The sequence below is a fragment of the Cetorhinus maximus genome, chromosome 12, assembly GCF_964194155.1.
Source record: "Cetorhinus maximus chromosome 12, sCetMax3.hap1.1, whole genome shotgun sequence".
In the NCBI taxonomy this organism is placed as follows: domain Eukaryota; kingdom Metazoa; phylum Chordata; class Chondrichthyes; order Lamniformes; family Cetorhinidae; genus Cetorhinus; species Cetorhinus maximus.
This window is the reverse complement of record NC_135890.1, coordinates 57,750,165-57,770,052: the sequence shown is the minus strand read 5'-3', so window position 1 is coordinate 57,770,052 and position 19,888 is coordinate 57,750,165. Positions and strand designations below refer to the sequence as shown.

The 19,888-nt window shown below is 43.7% G+C and overlaps 1 protein-coding gene across 1 annotated transcript in view; it reads left to right on the top strand.

Moving 5' to 3' along the window:
- LOC144687473 (plexin-C1-like) overlaps positions 1-19,888 on the top strand; it is an 83,703-nt gene that overhangs the window by 49,138 nt on the left and 14,677 nt on the right. The window contains exons 10-17 of the mRNA XM_078553679.1: positions 346-438; positions 8,367-8,454; positions 10,180-10,241; positions 13,942-14,081; positions 14,673-14,861; positions 16,158-16,248; positions 18,010-18,207; positions 18,304-18,459. Of these exons, the coding sequence (XP_078409805.1) occupies positions 346-438; positions 8,367-8,454; positions 10,180-10,241; positions 13,942-14,081; positions 14,673-14,861; positions 16,158-16,248; positions 18,010-18,207; positions 18,304-18,459 (1,017 nt within the window). The remainder of the gene's footprint in view (positions 1-345; positions 439-8,366; positions 8,455-10,179; positions 10,242-13,941; positions 14,082-14,672; positions 14,862-16,157; positions 16,249-18,009; positions 18,208-18,303; positions 18,460-19,888) is intronic.

Below are 19,888 nucleotides of genomic sequence, written 5' to 3'. Positions count from 1 at the left end.
CCTCTGTTTCCTGTTAGTTAGCCAGTCCTCTATCCATGTGAATAGCCTACCCCAACACCATGAGCTCTTATCATGTGCAGTAATATTTTATGTGATGTCTAATCAAATGCTTTTTGGAAATCCAAATACATTACTTCTACTGATTCCCCTTTCTCCACCCTGTTTGTTACATCCTCAAAGAACTCTAATCAATTTGTCAAACAGGATTTCCTTTCACAAAACAATGTTGCCTGATTGTATTATGATTTTCTAAATGCCCTGTTACTATTTCCTTAGTAATGGAATAAAGAATTGCATCCCAAATGATAAATCTTCAAAGGAGCTTCATATTGCAATGTTTTACAGGACGCTAATATTGACCTGAAATGTACGTTTGATGGGGAGTCAAAAGCAGCCTCTTGGATCAACAATTCTGTCATCCAGTGTGTCAGGCCTCAGGTCAGTATCATGTGTTACATTGGTTAATTAATTAAAGATTTTTTCTGACAATGAGTACGCACTTTCTCAGCAGCCCCTTGGTCTTCCACTGTTACACCGTGTCCAGTAAAATATAAACATGATTCATGTTTGAACTTTGAACTTCTATTGATTAATTTGTGTTGAAGGGTGAAAGGTTAGACAGTGTGGGTAACCCATTTTGAGTTTGTTTTTCACTGTGTAGTTGCTTCCATCAGAATGGCTTTGAATTCAACACATTACAATTAAATGCGATACCTTCCTTCAAGTACAGAGATGTTAATCTGATTCGAGATAGCCCATGGCCAGAATATTACGTCCACCAACCCCCCGGCAGGTTCTGAGGCTGGTGTGGGGTGGCGGGGGAGAAGCGTGAGTTGCATTGGCAGGATTGACCCACCTGCCCCAACCTGGTCATGATTTTATAATGGGGCAGGCAGGGCCTCGGAGGGGAAGCCTGCCCCAGCCCCAGTTGAGGCCCTTAAGTGGCTACTCTAAAGTAGCGGGAAGCAGGGGGGTGGGGGGGTGGTGGGTGAGGTGGGGGGGGGAGGTTATGCCTCCATCAGAAGCCCCCTTCAGACTGGCCCCATGACCTCTAGACCGCCCTATCCCCCCGCCCCCCACAACCCCACCATCTCAGCCTATCCCCCAGGACCCCGATCACCTCCCTCGCAATCCTCTAAGCCTCCCTTACCCTCCCAGCCCTGGGACGCCTGCCACTTACCTCTCACCTGGTTTCTGTCACTTCCCAGCTGGGCCCCTTCCGGCCATGAAACTCTGTTCCGGGAGGGACTGGAGATCTGCTGGCCAATCTGATTTGCTGGCAGTTCTCCAAGGCAGGACTTCCTCCCGGTGATGGGCGGGAATCTCGCCTTATGCTGATCAATGCTCATTGGAGCGTGAAATGGCATCAGGCCTGCTGGTGTCAGCGGGGATGTGTTCCAAGCCCAGACCCCGCCATCCTGAAAATTCAGCCCCATGTCTAGTACGCTGTGTGATTTGGTGATCATGGTGCCAGTTGTAACTCAAATACATATGAGGCTTTGCAAAATATATTACATTAAATATTGGAGAGAATGCGGATTGACACTGAGTGGATAATCTGAACTGGCAGTCCAGTGCCATATTGAAGGAGAGCGACACTGTCGGAAGTGCTGCTTTGTGGGCAAGATGTTAAGCCGAGGCATCGTCTGCCCTCTCAGGTGGAAGTAAAAGATCCTATGTCATTATTTCAAATAAGGGCAAGAAAATTCACCCCAGTAATCTGGGCAATATTTATCCCTCAACTAACACCTAAAAACAGATTATTTATCGCTCTACTGTTTGTGGGATCTTACTGTGTGCAAATTGTTTGCAGTGTTTCCTACCTTACAATAGTGACTACATTTCAAAAGTACTTAATTGGCTTTGAAACACTTTGCGATGTCTTGAAATTGTAAAAGGAGAATATGAATGTATATATAATATGCACACACACAAATATAGGCACACACATGCACACAGATATGTACACATCAGTAGATAAGGTGGTAAAGATGCTTTCCATTTTTAGCTGAAGCATAGGCCAGAAATGTACCTGTGTCGGGTGAGCTGGGCGGGAGCGGGTGGGGGTGGGCACGGAGCCAATCACCGCTCGCAATCGGCTGCGCGCCGCCATTTTACGTGAGGCACAGAGCTGCCTCAGGGAGATTAAGCACATATTGAAATTTTTTAATAAAGAAAGAGAAAAATTATTTACACGTGTCCCATGAGCTGGGACATGTTTGTCAATTTAGCAAAATTTATTTATTGATTGTATTAAACATTCAGGAAAACGCAACCCATCCGTGGATGAGGTTTCCTGAAAAATGCAAAGGCCGCTTGGGCTCTTCGCCTGTCCGCCAACCTTAAGGTTGTATGGGCAGTGTTGGTAACAACTTTAATTGGCTTTTTAATTGCCTTAATAGCCTGCTGAACGAAAACTCTAAATGACGTGCAATGAAGTCGGGACACACGCCCGACGTCATCAGGCGTAATTTTGCGCATCGGCGTGTCGGGCCCGCCCCCACACGCCAACAGCAATATTCAGGCCATAGAATATGAGAGCAGGGAGGTTATGCTGGAACTATATAAAACACTAGTTAGGTCACAGCTAGAGTATCGTGTCAGGTTCCAGTTACTGCATTCCAAGAAGATGTGATCGCAATAGAGAGGGTACAGAAGGGATTGAAACAAGATGATTTTTCCAGGAATAGAGAATTTTAGCTATGAGGAAAGATTGGAATAGGCTGGGGTTGTTTTTTTTAAAACAGAAGAGACTGAGGGGGGATTTAATTGAGGTGCCGCACTTTATGAAGGATGTGAAGGCACTGGAGCGATACAGAAAAGATTCTCGAGAATGGATCCAGGGATGAGGAACTTCAGTTATGAAGATAGATTGGAAAAATTAGGACTGTTTTCCTTGGAGGAAAGAAGGATGAGAGGAGATTTGAGATATTCAAAATCATGAGGGGCCTAGACAGAGTAGATAGGGAGAAACTGTTCCCACTCGTGAAAGGCTCAAGAACAACGAGGCACAGATTTAAAGTAATTGGCAAAAGAAACAAAGTGATATGAGAAAAAAACATTTTCACACAGCAAGTGATTAATATCTGTAATGCGCTGCCTGAGAGTGCGGCGGAGGCAGGTTCAATTGAAGCATTCAAAGGGGAATTAGACTGTTTTCTGAAAAGGAAGAATGTGCAGGGTTACGGGGAGAAAGTGGGAGAATGGCACTAAATGGATTGTTCATTCAGAGAGCCAGTGCAGGCTCAAATGGCCCAAATGGCCTTCTGCTGCACTATAACAGCTCGGGAATTTTGTGACCTATTTCCCTTAGTGGAGAGGGATAAACGGGAGACATATATTTAAAGCAATTGGGAGAAGAATTTGAGGGGATTCTAGGGGAAATTTTTCACCCAGAGAATGGTGGAAGTCTGGAACTCTTCGCCTGAGAGGGTGGTAATGGCAGAAACCCTCATTGTATTCAATTTAGGTACATACTTAAAATGCCGTAAGCTACAAGACTATGGACCAAGAGTTGGAAAGTGCGATTAGGCTGAATAGTTGTATTTCGGATGACACAAACACGATTGGGTAAATGACTTCCCCCCACACTGCGCCCCACCCCACTGCCCCCACACTGCGCCCCACCCCACTGCCCGCCCCCACCCCCCCAGCGCCCCCCATGCCATAAATTCCTATGATTTATACAATTTTTTATTTTCTAAGTTTTAGATGATGTTTCTGTTTTCCTGCTGAAGTGCATCACCTCACATGTAAATTCCCCAGTTAGTACATTTTCTGATGCCCTTTTGGATTCTGTAGCATTCTTCCTCACTGTTAGCTACAACACCTTTTTCCCAAATCCAGGATTAATGCAAATTATGAATAACAGAAGTTCCAGCACTGATTCTTGTGGAATACCACTTCTTATGTTCTTATAATCTGAGTTAGTAGAATTTACTGCCACACTCTGCTTTCTTTGCTCCCCATTCAGTTATTCAAATGGTCCATCTCGAAGGCTTTTTGAAATTTCCAAGCATATGACATCTACTATATTACTCTTTTTATATTCATTCTATTACTTCTTCAAATAATTCTCTCAGGTTAGTTTTATATGAATAGGCCACTTCACAGAATATCAAATCCACTGGCTGTTCTTTACGCTGGAGTTTAGCAGCTTTGGGCCTCAGTGTATTGTTGACACTTCAGTGTTTTCTGGGCTGTCCTGTAAAGGGATTGTCCACTTTCCTTATCACTTATACCAAAGGATCTCAGTTTCAAGCATCAATTAATCCAGACATTGGCCTCGTTTGTGCTTGTCAGCATTTCTTGGCTGAATTAGATGGTGGGGCTGGTATCCCTGCACCCCAGCATAAATGGCGGGGTGAACCCACCTCCACTTGGTCAGTTCACCCCGCTTCCAGTTTTCTGCTGCAAGGGCTTGAATTTCTTTGAGACAGAATCTCCGCCCCTCTCCAGGGGAAAGTCCTGCCTCATACAGCTATTGACCAATCAGAGGCCGGAAGCTCTGCCGGTCCAGCAGCACCACCAGGAGCAGTGGCCACTACCAGTAGTGCATCAAGAACACCAAGGAGGCATTCAGCAATGGAGCAAAACCTACAGGGAACTCGCCAGGTCCAGGCTGGCAGGCCCTTGTGAGGGGTTTGGGAGGGCCATGTTGGACCTTGCAGGGGCTGTGGGGCTTAGATGTGGGGAGGGAAGCTTTGGGGTTATGGTGCCTCCAATTGACACCAGGGGTCCGGAAAGGAGGAACCTCCTCCATCTTTGACTGGCCACCAAAACGCAGGGTCAAACTTCCACGTTACATGTTGGTCACAGGCCTCTCTTTAACTCAGGGTGGTGGTGAGATGAAGCCCTGAGGTGTCCATTAATTGTCCACTTAAGGGCCTCAGTTGGTCCATGGGTCGGTAACTCTCCCAATGCCTCCCTAGCTACTTGTAAAATCACAACAGGGGCAGGAGGCAGGCACGCTGCCGATGGTACAGTGCCCTGTTTTATGGAATAAGAACAGAAACTTCTGGAAAAGCTCAGCAGGCCTGGCAGCATCTGTGGAGAGAGAAACAGTGTAAACATTTCGAGTACAACATGATTCTTCTTCGGAAATGGAGGGAGGTAGAAATCTGATGGGTTTTATGATGTTGAAAAAGGGGAGAGTGGCAGATAGAGCAAAATAGAAGGTCAGGGATAGGTTAGAGGGGCAGGGGAGATTAAATGACGAAGATTACATGGAACACAAGACAAAGGAAGTGGTCGTGATAGTATTAAGGACTAAAGCTTTGGCCCAGAGTAGGTGTTAATAGCAGAATAAAAGTCAACACTGTTGGAAAGCAAAATAGCAGAATATGTTAATAACATAAAAAGGGTCAACACTGTTTGAAAGCAAAAACGTGAGATCAAAATACAGACTGACATTTGGGGAAAAAAATTCAAAATGGAGGAGAGAGTTCATGGTCTGAAATTGTTGAACTCAATGTTAAGTCCAGAAGGCTGTAAAGTGCCTAGTCGGAAGATGAGGTGCTGTTCCTCCAGTTTGTATTGGGCTTCACTGGAACATTGCAGCAGGCCAAGGACGGATATGTGGGCATGAGAACAGGGTGGTGTGTTGAAATGGCAAGCGACAGGAAGGTCGGGGTCATGCTTATGGACTGAACGAAGGTGTTCCACAGAGCAGTCACCCAGTCTGCGTTTAGCCGCCCCAATTAGAGGAAACTGCATTATGAGCAGTGAATGCAGTCGGCTAAATTGAAAGAAGTGCAAGTAAATCACTGCTAAATCACCATTTGAGGACTTGGGCAGTGAGGAGGGAGGAAGTAAAGGGGCAGGTGTTACACCTCCTGTGATTTCATGGCAAGGGGATGGTAGAGTGGACAAGGATGCCATGGAGGGAACAATCCCTTCGGAATGCTGATGGGGGTGGGGGTGGTGAGGGGAAATTGTGTTTGGTGGTGGCATCATGCTGGAGTTGGCAGAAATCTGGAGGATGATCCTTTGAAAGTGGGGGCTGGTGGGGTGAAAAGTGAGGTCAAGGAGGATCCTATCATGTTTCTGGGAGGGAGGAGAAGAGTTGAGGGCAGAGGTATGGGAAATGGGTCAGATGCTGATGAGGGCTGGCGGGGGTGGAGGGTGGAATCCTCAACTGAGAGAAAAGGAAAAAATGTCAGAATTGCCGTTGTGGAAGGTAACATCATCAGAATAGATGTGATGGAGAAACTGGGCGAATGGGATGGAGTCCTTACAGGAAGCAGGGTGTGAGGAGATGTAGTCAAGGTAAAAAACTGGTGGGCTTGCAATGAATATTGAACAATGAATCTATCACCAGAAGTGGAGATAGAGAAATTAAGGAAGGGAAGGGAAGTGTTGGAGATGGACCATGTGAAGGTGAGAGAGGGGTGGAAATTGGAAGCAAAGTTGATAAATTTTTCCAGCTCCAGATGAGAAACACGAAGCGGCTCCGATACAGTCATCGATGTCCCGGAAAAAGAGTCATGGGAGGGGGCCTGAGTAGGACTGGAACAAGCAATGTTCCGCATACCCCAGGCATAACTAGGGCCCATGTGGGCAATCATAGCTGCACCTTTTATCTGGAGAAAGTGAAATAAGTTAATGGAGAAATTGGTCAGAGAGAGAACAAGTTCAGGCAAGTGGAGGAGGGTGATGCTGGATGGGATTGTTCGGGCCTCCATTGAAGGAAGAAGCAGAGAGTCCCAAGACTGTCCTGGTGGGGGTGGAAGTGTAGAGAGATTGGATGACCATAGTGAAGAGGAGGCGGTTAGGACCAGGAAACTGGACATTGTTAAAATGATGTAGGGTGTCAGAAGAATTACAATCATAGGTGGGAAGAGACTGGACGGGGAAAGAGAAAGTAGTGTCAAGATAGGAAGAAATAAGTTTGGTGAGGCAGGAACAGACTGAAAATGATGGGCCTGCAAAGACAGTCCTGTTTTTGGATTTTGAGAAGGAGGTAGAAGCGAGCTGAACAGGGCTGGGAGACTACGAGGTTGGAAGCTGTGAAGGGAAGATCTCCAGAGGAGATAAGGTCAGTGACAGTCTTGGAAACAATGGCTTGATCTTCGGTGGTGAAGTTGTGGTCCAGTGGGAGGTAGGAAGAGGTGTCTGAGAGCTGACATTCAGCCTCTGTGAGGTATAGAGGTTGGTACAGCAGACAACAACAGCACCACCCTTGTCTGCAGGTTTGAGAGTAATATCAGGGTTGGACCTGAGAGAATGGTTTAACACTTCCACCTGACTTTTGGCCGTTCTCCAAATTTTGCCATTTCCCCCCCACCCCCATAACGATGCCCACCACTGATATGACCAGAAAATCCTAGCCTTTGTTTCTGCTGGTACATTTAATAAAAATGCATGAGGTAATTGTTAGAATCATATCTCTGAAGACTGAAATTCTCCTTTACAAAATGGAAGGACATGGTGTGATCTGGACACTTGGATGTTAACCTGGGATTTTTTTAAAAGAAGGTCATAAGTTCACCTTGGAACTGTCAACAAGCAGGCCTCTTCCAAGAAATCACCTGACCTACGTGGTACTTGAGGAAGATCTGGTTGTTTGTTTTGAACTGCAATCACTTTAATTGATTGGGGGAAAAAATTGAAAAAGCAAAGTTGGTAACTTGCTGGAAATCACATGGGAGAGAGAAAAAAAAACTTCAGTTGTGAATCTGTTGGTTTTCAAGGCAGTCTTGTTGGGGACAAGCTGAGGAAGGAAGGCTACCCTAACTGGCTCCCTCTCTCTCCCTCTCTCCCTGCCTTACCTAAAATTGTGTGCATCTATCAACCTCCTGTGGGCCAGAGGAACCACATCTGAGTGTATCTGGCCTGCATTTGGACCTGCAAAGCTGAGACCAGTTGGTGAGAATTTCCAGACATCCACTGGGATTAGCGGTCCGTCTTCACACGAGGGAACTCCACGTTGACAGTGTCGAGACCCTGCAAATGTATCCTTTATTTTATAACACCCACCCTCTAAAGCCCACCTCTGCCGAGAGACTCTATCTGTTTGAACTTTGTTTGTCTGTTTCCATGTCCGTGTGTGTGCTGGGTGAATTCTTTAGGAAGGGTTAGATAGTTATACTTCCTGATCACAATTGTGTATTAACCAGTACTTGCAACTTTTTAAAGAGATGTTTCATTTTATAATAAACAATCATTCTGAGGAACAAAAAGCCTGGTTGAAGACTCCTTTATTCTGGGCACCAGTCGAGGAAATAGACATTTGGCTATTTTAGTGAGAAAATTAAACGTTTAAATTAATGGTACGACCTGTGGAGTAGCGGGGCTGGATCATACGCGCATTCCCATCCTAGCCGGTAATCTCTGATCACTTACTAAATGAATATTGTTACTTGCAGTTTGTGGCTGAAAGGCGGATAATTCCTGTGAATCTTGTCGACAGCAAGAACTCCGGCAACATTATTGATAATCCTAACAATATCACAGGTAACAAAATATTAATTCTTTAGAATCTAAAGGATTTGGTTCTGTTGACTCACCAATGACAATAGTATGCATAAGTAACCCCTTCAAACTTCTTTCATTTCTAAAGAAGTGGAGATTCAGGTACTGTCCATAACAGACATGCAATCCCTGCAGTAATTTAACGTCCAGAGAGTAAATTGAAACCTTCCCCTGTGGTTTCCAGATATCTAGGACAACCAGCTCCTCATATCAGAGTCAACGGGCTGGATTTTATGGACCCTTGGGGGCAGCGGGTTGGCAGGCGGATGGGGGAGGCCATAAAATTAGCACCATGCCATGGCATTCCTAGTGGCTGCCCCATCATCCCTGCCTTAATTTTAGCAGCTCCAGGAGGCGGGGCTTGCTACTCGGTGGGGGCGGAAAGCCCACCTCAAGCCAATTCATGGCCTGGCATCCGTTAAATGGCTGTAGGGTGAGCCCACAAGCTGGGGCGGGCTCACCCCCAAATTTTTGCCCCCCCCACCCCCATCCCCCCACTCCTCCCCCTCTGTTATGGCACAGCTGATGGTAAATGCTGAGTTGTTCAAATCCCAAAGGGAAACTTGAAACAACTGCTACAGCTTGTTTTGCAATTTGTATAAATTTTGAGATGTGTGCCCTGAATTCAGTAGTAATAAGACCACCAAGTCTTACAGGTTTTTACAAAACTGGATTAAACATTTATTAATTGAAGAAATTACTTACTATTATGATAATTTCTAAATCCCCTAATCTAACATCCCAGTTATACTTTCGTTAAGGCAACTGTAAGAAATATAATTTTTAAAAGACCCAGGCAAAGAAACATGATACTCTGAACTAGTGACTTCCAAGTGAGTTTTCTTAGCTTCATTTGAACTCCTTTGAAGGCAGCAGCTTGAGGCATAGATGCCAAAGGCATCTTGTAATTACACACTTGTAAGATGTTAAAAATGCCGTCCCTTACACACAGCCCTTGCTCCTACTTAATACATATCTTTCTCTTTGAATGCAAATCCCCATTATCTCCCTGATAATAAAACCCTCTCATTGCACTAAGTTTTACCAGTAATCTTTGGGAAAAATAAACACACCGTTTCTAAACTTCACCTGGCTAGGCCTTTGAAAACGATCTAGTCTGGTTTATTTCAAAATGCAAATGTTCCCTTGACACCCATGTTTCTAAACTTCCCCATGTTTATTAATTAACATTTCAAACCTAACCTCTCTTCTTAGATCAAAGCACCCAGACTGGCTGCCTCTAATTCAATTAAATCTCACACACACATAGATACAATTAGACACATAAAGACACATCCCACTATTACTCTATTTTACACTAAATTCCAATAACATTATGAGAATTATTATATCTTCTTGACACCACCCCACCCCCATACATTCTAGCCTAACAGTCCTGTGTCCCATAAGCAAAATTCCATTTTGCGTCTGTGTTCACCAACTGCAAGGTGACAATGTCAATGCCTTGCTTATTCTTTTATTACATAAGACTGAAGGGTAAAATTGGTCCCGGGCGATTACACAGAACAACAATAATGAATCATTAGCCTGATTACACCCAGGATTTACCTGTGAATTCAATGTCATTGACAATGATCTAAGGTAAGATGGAGGCTGGGGATAATGAACAGTGGCCTTCAGTATATGAGCTTCCTTGTTGCACTGGAGTTCACATTCCAATTGTATTAAGGTTTCTGTTTTTAACAGTTTACAGTTGTGATGTCCAGAAACCAGGCTGTGTTTTCTGTTCTCCAGAAAGGATTTGTAAGGTAAGATATACGCAGACTTAATAGTGTTTTATGTTTGAATTATATAAATAAAGCTTTGATTGGCTCTTGTTTACAGTTATGAACGTGAATCACAATTTCTAGGAATGTAACTTGCATCAAAACCAGGTTTCTGTAATCTGTGGGAGACTGTTCTATGTGTTCTCCATTTTTAATGACCTTTGAGTCCATGGCTGTAGTAAACTAATGGTTAGACGAGTAATCAGCGGTGTTGAGTTCAAATTCCACCAGTGGCAATTTATGATGGTTAATTTAATAAAGCTGGTATTTTGTTACAAAAGTTAATATCCCGCAGAAAAGACAGCTTCCCCCCATCTCTCCACCCTCCCTCCTCAGTCTGAACTACATCACACTCTGGTCCCACATTAAGTGCCCTCAGATTGTAAACAGTCACTATGAATAGGAATTCAATCAGACAGTGCCATTGTGAAAGCACCTTCACCACAAGGATTGCAGTGGTTCAAGAAGAAGGCCAACCACTTTCTTAAGGCAAATAAGGATGGGCAGTAAATGTGGTCTTTCTAGAGTCACTCAGATCCCACAGACAAATAATAATAAATCGATTGTAACAATAAATCAATTCCAGTCTAAGAAGTCAGAGCTGGAGAAGTTTTGGGAAGGCATTCCAGAGCTTTAGGCCTAACACGGATGACAATTTTTTTAATTGATTCATGGGATGGGGGCATTACTGGCATTTATTGCCCATCCCTATTTGCCCTTGAGAGAACTGAATGGCTTTTCAAAGGGCATTCAAAAGTCACCCATGTTGTAGGCCAGACCAGGTAAGGATGGCAGAATTTCTTCCCAAAAGGACATTAGTGAACTAGATGGGTTTTTACAACAATTGACAATGGCTTCATAGTTATTATTAGACTTATTAATTTCAGGGTTTTTTAAAAAAGATTCAAATTTCACTATCTGCAATGGTGGGATTTAAACCCAGATCCCCAGAAGATTACCCTGGGTCTCAGGATTACTAGTGACAATACCACTATGCCACCATCTCCCCACAATATTGGAACAATTTTTAAAAATTCTTTAGCAGGAAGTGGGCATCACTGTCTAGGCCAGCATTTTTTATTGCCCATCCCTAATTGCCCTTGAGAAGGTGGTGGTGAGTTGCCTGGTTGAACCACTGCAGTCCATGTGGTATAGATACACCCACAGTGCTGTTAGGGAGTTCCACGATTATGACCCAGCGACAGTGAAGGAATGGTGATATATTTCCAAGTCAGAATGGTTAGTGGCTTGGAAGGGAACTTGCAGGTGGTGGTGCCCTTGTCCTTCTAGTGGTAGAGGTCGTGGGTTTGGAAGCTGCTGTTGAAGGAGCCTTAGTAAATTGCTGCAGTGCATCTTGTAGATGGTACACACTGCTGCTACTGTGCACTGGTGATGGAGGGATTGGATGTTGACAGTGGTGGATGGAGTGCCAAACAAGCAGGCCACTTTGTTCTGGATGGTGTTAAGCCTCTTGAATGTTGTGGAAGCTGCACTCATCCAGGCAAGTGGGGAGTATTCCATCACACTCCTGACTTGTGCCTTGTAGGTGGTGGACATGCTTTGGGGAGTCAGGAGATGAGTTACTCATCGCAGGATCCCTAGCCTCTGACCTGCTCTTGTAGCCACAGTATTTATATGGCTGGTCCAATTCAGTTTCTGGTCAATGGTAGCCCTTAGAATATTGATGCTGGGGTATTCAGCAATGATAATGCCATTGAATGTCAAGGAGTGATGGTTAGATTTTCTCTTGTTGGAGATGGTCATTGCCTGGCACTTGGTGGTGTGAATGTTACTTTCCGCTTATCAGCCCAACCCTGGATATTGTCCAGGTCTTGCTGCATTTGGGTAGATAATTAAAATTGGACATTGTGAAAAGGTCAGAATTGGAGGAACGCAGAGGTTTTAGAGGGTTCATACAATTATAGAATGGTTACATCACAGCAGGAAACCATTCGACACATCGAGCCCATGATGGATCTTTGCAACAGCAATCCAGATAGTCCCACTCTACCTTTTCCCCACAGCTCTGCAATATTTTCCCTTCTGTTGGTTATCCAATTCCTGTTTGAATTGAACCTCCCTCCACCACACTCTCAGGCAGAGCATTTCTGATCCTAACCACTCGCTGTGTAAAAAGATTTTCCTCATGTCGCCTTTAGTTCTTTTGCCAATCGCCTTAAATCTGTGTCTCTGGTTCTCAAACCTTTCTGCCAATGGGAACAGTTTCTCTCTATCTACTCTGTCTAGACTCTTCATGATTTGAACACCTCTATCAAATCTTCCCTCAGCCTTTGCTTCTTTAAGGGGAGCAAGCCCAGCTTCTGCAGCCTGTCCATGTAACTGAAGTCCCTCATCCCCAGAACCAGTCTCATAATATTTTTTGCACCCTTTCAAACACGTGAAATTTCACATCCTTCCTGAAGTGTCATGCTCAGAATTGGACACAATGCTCCAAATGAGTGTTGAACCAGTGTTTTATAACTTCCTTGTTTTTGGACTACATGCCTCTATTTACAAAACCTAGCATCCCATCTGTCATTTTAACCACTTTCTCAACCAATCCTGGTATATGATTTGTACACATATACTCTGCTCCTGTACCTCCTTTAGAATTATACCCTTTATTTTATATTGTCTCTCCTCTTTCTTGCTCCCAAAATGTATCTTTAGAAAAGAGAAGACTTAGAGAGACTTGATTTGAGGTTTTAAAAATTATGAATGTGTGGAAAGGGTAGATGTGGGGAGAATGTTTCCACGTCTGGGTGAATCCAAAACTCAGGGACTTAAATACAAGACAGTTACCAGTAAATCCAAAACGGAAATCTGGAAATTTCTGTACTCATAGTGGTGAGAATGTGAAGCTTGGTACAACAGGAAATGGTTGAGACAGCAGCTTAGATGCTTTCAAAAGAAAACTAGGGAAAAGTGAATAGAGATATATGCTGAAAGGCTGAAATGGAATAAAATAGACTTGAGTGGAATATAAACACCAGCACAGACTGGTTGGGCTGAATGGCCTGTTTCAGTGTTGTATATTCTATGTAGTTCTATTATAGCCACTGATTGACTTTTTCATGCTGTTCCAGTAATTAACTGGGTGTGGTAGAAACTCATTTGATTAATCAGTGGGGGAACCTGCAAAGCTTTTGGTGCCATGTTCTCTAATACTGGGGCAGAGTAGGAAGGTGTTGGGTGTGGTTCAGTTGGTAGCCTGAACTCCTGTTTCTGAGTCAGTAGGTCATTGGTTCAAGGCCCACTGCAGAGGTATGAGCCAGTATATAACCCAGACTGACACCTCAGAACAGCACTGAGGAATTGCTGCACTGTCAAAACTCCTGTCTGTCAGATGACACATTAAACTGAGGCCATGTTTAAAAGATAATGCAACGCTACTTGAAGAGCAATTAGGTTCTCCCTGGTGTCCTAGCCAATATTTATCCCTCAACAACTATCACTGAAAATGGATTGTTTGGTCATTCGTCATGTTGCTGTTTGTGAGAGCTTGCTGTGTGCAAATTGATTGCTGTGTTTCCTGCATTCCAGCACTGACTGTACTTCAAAAGCGCTTCAGTGGGAGTGAAGTTCTTTGGAACATCCTGAGTTTGTGAAAGGCATTATAGAAATGCAAGCCTTTCTTTTTCAGAGACACAGTAATGATGAAAATTATTTTTTTTTAAATCAGGAACCAATTGTTAAGTCTATAAAACCACAACGGGTGTCTTCATCTAGGAGGGCCACAGTGACCATCGTTGGGTCTGGTCTAAATGTTGGATCGTGCGCTGTACTTCAGGTCAAAGGAATGAGTGACTATGTTACAGCCAAGTAAGTGCAAACTTTAGTAAACTATGAAGAGTAGTTAGATTTGTTCCTTTTGAATAGACTAAAGTTTTTAATCCTTTGACTTAGCACAGAAACATAGGAACAGGAGGAGACCATTTTGCCCCTTAAGCTTGTTCTACCGTTGATGAGATTGTAACTGATCTGTGGCCTATACCCAATATCCCTTAATACCTTCAGCTAACAAAAATCTCCCAATCCTAGTTTTAAAATTAACAATTGATCTAGCATCAGTTCCATTTGGAGACGAGAGTTCCAAACTTCCAACACCCTTTTCATGAAGGAATGTTTCCTACTTTCACTCCTGAAAGGCCTGGCTTTAATTTTTAGAATATTGGTAAGTGGAGCACTGCTTATTCCACATCAAGGGTTACTGAACCTTTGTTTATAATGTAGAGGGAGGGTTATTCTTACTGTAGCTGTGAAGTACCTGATCTATGATTGCTTCATGAAGCTTCCCTCACCTGTCAATAATTCTTTCAGACAGCTGGTCACAAAAACAATTACAAAGAAAATGAAATTTGGACATTAGAGAATATTAACATTTATTGGTTTAAAATATATTTTCTCCACCAGATCGAGCAACTGCATTATTGAGAACAACACATTGATAAGATGTGTTTTACCAGAGACAACCCATGGTAAAAAGACTGCATGTTTGCTGTATGATTCTGAAAGGGACTGTGTGGCTAACAGAACTGCTGAACTGGAGTACATCAGTAACATTTTAATTACAAAGATTCACCCAACAGTATCCTGGGCCAGGTGGGTATAATGCAGATGGGAGGAGGAGGAGTTACATTTTGGGGTTATTTCGAATCTTATTCCAGATTACTTTGCCTTTTGTATCTCAGATCTTTTCCAGGGCTCTGTCCCAACTCCCAAACCATTCCAACCCTGAGATCCAAGTAACATTTCGGTAGCTTCATGGTAAACAAACAGCAAACCTGCTTTGGTAAATATTTCTAATACTTCAAGTCTTCAGAACATTCTACTTAAACCGTCAAAAGTGACAAGAGGATCACAACATAACTTGTTTAAAGTTTCAAAGTGAACCAAGTTTATTCAGCAAATTATTAGCAAGTGAACTATCAAAATGATACAATTGTTAAAGTTTTACAATATAAGGTCTTTCATTAATTTCTTGAGTAGCTAAAATAAAAATAAATTTTAACCCATAACTAAATAAGCTTTTCTACATAACTTTTAAACACACTCATTTTGGGAATATCAACTGAGCAATAACAACTTTATAAATCAGCTCCGCACAGCTTTTCCGCACAAAGAGTGAGAAACCAGAGGTAGAGGAAGGGACATCCCACTGTCAAAGCTCAGACCCAGGGAGATCCCAATGTCAAAGCTCAGAATCCAGAGAGATCCCACTGCCAAAGCTCAGACCCAGGAATATCCCACTGTCAGAGCTCAGACCCAGGGAGATCCCACTGTCAAAGCTCATGCCTTGCACAGAAAGATCCCACTGTCAAAGATCAGATCCTACACAGGAGATCTCATGACCATGTTGTCTATGAATTAGGAGCAGGAGTAGGCCACTCAGCCCCTCAAGCCTGCTCCACCATTCAGTAAGGTCATGGCTGATCTGATTGTAACCTCAACTCCATTAAACACCACACACACACACACATACACGAGCGTGCACACACACACGCACACACACATACGCGCGTGCGCACACACACATACGCACACGCGCACACACATATGTGCGTGTGCGCACACACATACGCACACGTGCACACACACACATGCACACGCACACACACACATACACAAGCACGCACACACATACGTGCACACACACACACACACACACACACACACACTTCTGTATTAACTTTGGGCTGGTACTTGTTCAACCAAACAGAGTTAAGTGGACCAAAGGTAAACCACCAGAAATTTTGGCAGCAGTGGGATTCAACCCCTTGCCTCCACAGAGACTGAAACCTGAATACAGCACCTTGGGCTGCTAGACCATGCTAGCGCTACTAACATCGATTTTCTTGTTGTGGTTTGACATTCTCACCTCTGGTTTGCTTTCTTCAGTGGAGGCCGAAGAATAACGATAAGTGGCAGGAATTTAGACGTGGTTGAACAGATGCAGGCATGGTTAACTGGTGGCCCGAAGAAACCAGCTGTGAGTTTGTTTTATTTTCAGTATCACAGAAACACAGAATCACAGAGCAGAAGAGGCCCTTCGGCCCATCGATTCTGCACCGACACATGAAAAACACCTGACCTACCTACCTAATTCCATTTACCAGCACTTGGCCCATAGCCTTGAATGTTATGACGTGCCAAGTGCTCATCCAGGTACTTTTTAAAGGATGTGAGGCAACCTGCCTCCACCACCCTCCCAGGCAACACATTCCAGACCGTCACCACCCTCTGGGTAAAAAAGTTTTTCCTCACATCCCCCCTAAACCTCCTGCCCCTCACCTTGAACTTATGTCTCCTCGTGACTGACCCTTCAACTAAGGGGAACAGCTGCTCCCTATCCACCCTGTCCATGCCCCTCATAATCTTGTACACCTCAATCAGGTCGGCCCTCAGCCTTCTCTGCTCCAACGAAAACAACCCAAGTCTATCCAACCTCTCTCCATAACTTAAATGTTTCATCCCAGGCAACATCCTGGTGAATCTCCTCTGCACCCCCTCCAGTGCAATCATATCCTTCCTGTAATGTGGCGACCAGAACTGCACACAGTACTCCAGCTGTGGCCTCAGCAAGTTTCTATACAACTCCAACATGACCTCCCTACTTTTGTAATCTATGCCTCGATTGAGAAAGGCAAGTGTCCCATATGCCTTTTTCACCACCCCACTAACATGCCCCTCTGCCTTCAGAGATCTATGGACACACACGCCAAGGTCCCTTTGTTCCTCAGAACTGCCTATTGCCATGCCGTTCATTGAATACATCCTTGTCAAATTACTCCTTCCAAAGTATATCATCTCACACTTCTCAGGGTTAAATTCTATCTGCCATTTATCTGCCCATTTGACCATCCCATCTATATCTTCCTGTAGCCTAAGACACTCAACCTCACTGTTAACCACCTGGCCAATCTTTGTGTCATCCGCAAACTTACTAATCCTACCCCCCACATAGTCATCTATGTCCTTTGTATAAACGACGAATAATAGGGGACCCAGCACTGATCCCTGTGGTACGCCACTGGACACTGGCTTCCAGTCACTAAAGCATCCTTCTGTCATCACCCTCTGTCTCCTACAACTAAGCCAATTTTGAATCCACCTCATCAAATTAACCTGTGCCCCATGTGCTTTTTCCTTCTTTATAAATCTCCCATGTGGGACCGTGTCAAAGGCATTGCTGAAATCCATATAAACTACATCAACTGCACTAACCTCATCTACACACCTGGTCACCTCCTCAAAAAATTCAATCAAATTTGTTAGGCATGACCTCCCTCTCACAAAGCCATGCTGACTATCCCTGATCAAATCTTGCCTCTCCGAGTGGAGATAGATTCTCTCCATCAGAATTTTCTCCAATAGTTTCCCTACCACTGACGTGAGACTCACTGGCTTAACTCTACAACCCTCCTTAAATAGCGGAACCACATTAGCTGTTCTCCAGTCCTCTGGCACCTCCCCCGTGGCCAGAGAGGAATTAAAAATTTGGGTCAGAGCCCCTGTGATCTCCTCCCTTGCCTCCCTCAGCAGTCTGGGACACAAATCATCCGGACCTGGAGATTTGTCCACTTTTAAGCATGCTTCAGTAGCTGAAGCTTTCCTGTTTTAACCTCAGTTAATTATGATTGATGTATTTAGTTTGGATGAAACTGATCCTTTTTTGCATCAATAGCAAAAGCACAACATAATCTTTGACATTATTTATTCTATATGTCAATGTTTTCTGTTTGTGGGACAGGAATGTTCAGTTATTAATTCAACCTGGGTCTGTGACTCACCACCTGCTCAGAGCAGAAAAACTCCAAGCAACTATAGCATGTTATTCAATGTGTCTGGATCAAAGGAGAAAGTATTCAATGTGATGTACCAAGCGGACCCTGAGTTTTACAACTTTAAAACAACTACTGATGACAAACGACTCCTGATAACTGTAATGGTAAAAGAATTTCATTTTCTCACTCATTGAGCCCCAAGTCTCATTTAATTTAAGGCTCTCTCTAACCATTTTACTTTTGAATTATTTATTTTACAGAGAAAAAAAGATAATCTACAACTTCACAAAAGTGAAATTAAAATTTCTGTTCGGAGAGGCAAGGATGAGCGGTTGCAATGTAATGTTACAGAGGTGACAGAAGATAAAATTAAATGTGTACTAATCACATCCGATACTTCGGCATCAGAAATAGAAGTAAGTTCTTTTCTCCATTTGCTCCTGGGATGTCACTGGCTAGACCAGCGTATGTTGCCTATCCCTAATTGCCCTTTAGAAGGTGGTGGTGAGCCAACTTCTTGAACCGCTGTAGTCCATATGATGTAGTTACACCCACAGCACTGTTAGGAAAGATGTTCCAGGATTTTGACCCAGTGACAGTGAAGGAACGGTGATATAGTTCTAAGTCAGGATGGTGTGTGCCTTGGAGGGGAACTTGCAGGTGGTGGTGATCCTGTGTGTCTGCTGTCCTTGTCCTTATAAGTGGTAGAGGTCGCAGTTTTGGAACGTGCTGTTGAAGGAGCCTTGGTGAGTTCCTGCAGTGTATCTTTAGATGGTACACACTGCTGCCACTGTGCGTCGGTGGTGGAGGGAGTGAATGTTTCAGTTGGTGCATGGGGTGCCAATCAAGTGAGCTGATTTATCTTGGATGGGACTTGAGCCTCTTGATTGTTGCTGGAGCTGCACTCACCCAGGCAAGGGGAAGGTATTCCTCGACACTCCTGACTTGTGCCTTGTAGATGATGGACAGACTTTGGGGAAACAGAAGGTGAGTTACTTGCCATAGAGTTCCTAGGCTTTGACCTGCTCTTTTAGCCACAGTATTTATATAGCTGGTGCGATTTGGTTTCTGGACAGCAGTAACCCTCCAGGATGTTGATAGTGGGGGATTCAGCGATGGTAATGCCATTGAATATCAAGGGAAGGTGATTAGATGATTAGTCAAAAAACAGTGCTGGACAAATTAATGGGACTGAAAGCCGATAAATTGCCAGTTCCTAATAATCTACATCCCAGGGTACTAAAGGAAGTGGCCATGGAAATAGTGGATGCATTGTTTGTCATCTTCCAAAATTCTGTAGACTCTGGGACAGACCTGGCAGATTGGAGGATAGCAAATGTAATCCCACTAATTAAAAAAAAGGAGGGAGAAAACAGGGAATTATAGAGTGGCTAGCCTAACATCAGTAGTAGGGAAAATGTTCGAGTCTGTTATAAAGGATGTGATAACAGAACACTTAGAAAATATAAACAGGATTAGACAAAGTCAACATGGATTTATCAAAAGGAAATCTGGAAAAACTGGAGTTTTTTGAGGATGTAACTAGCAGAATAGATAAGGGAGAACCAGTGAACGTGGTGTATTTGGATTTTCAAAAAGCTTTTAATAAAGTCCCACATCAGAGGTTAGTGTGTAAGATTAAAGCACATGGGATTGGGGATAATATATTGAAGTGGGTTGAGAATTGGTTCACAGATATGAAACACAGTGTAGGGATAAATGGGTCTTTTTTGGAGTGGCAGTCGGTGACTAGTGGGTTACAACAGGGATCAGTGCTTGGGCCCCAGCTATTTACAATATATATCAATGATTTCGATGAGGGAACCAAATGTAATATTTCCAAGT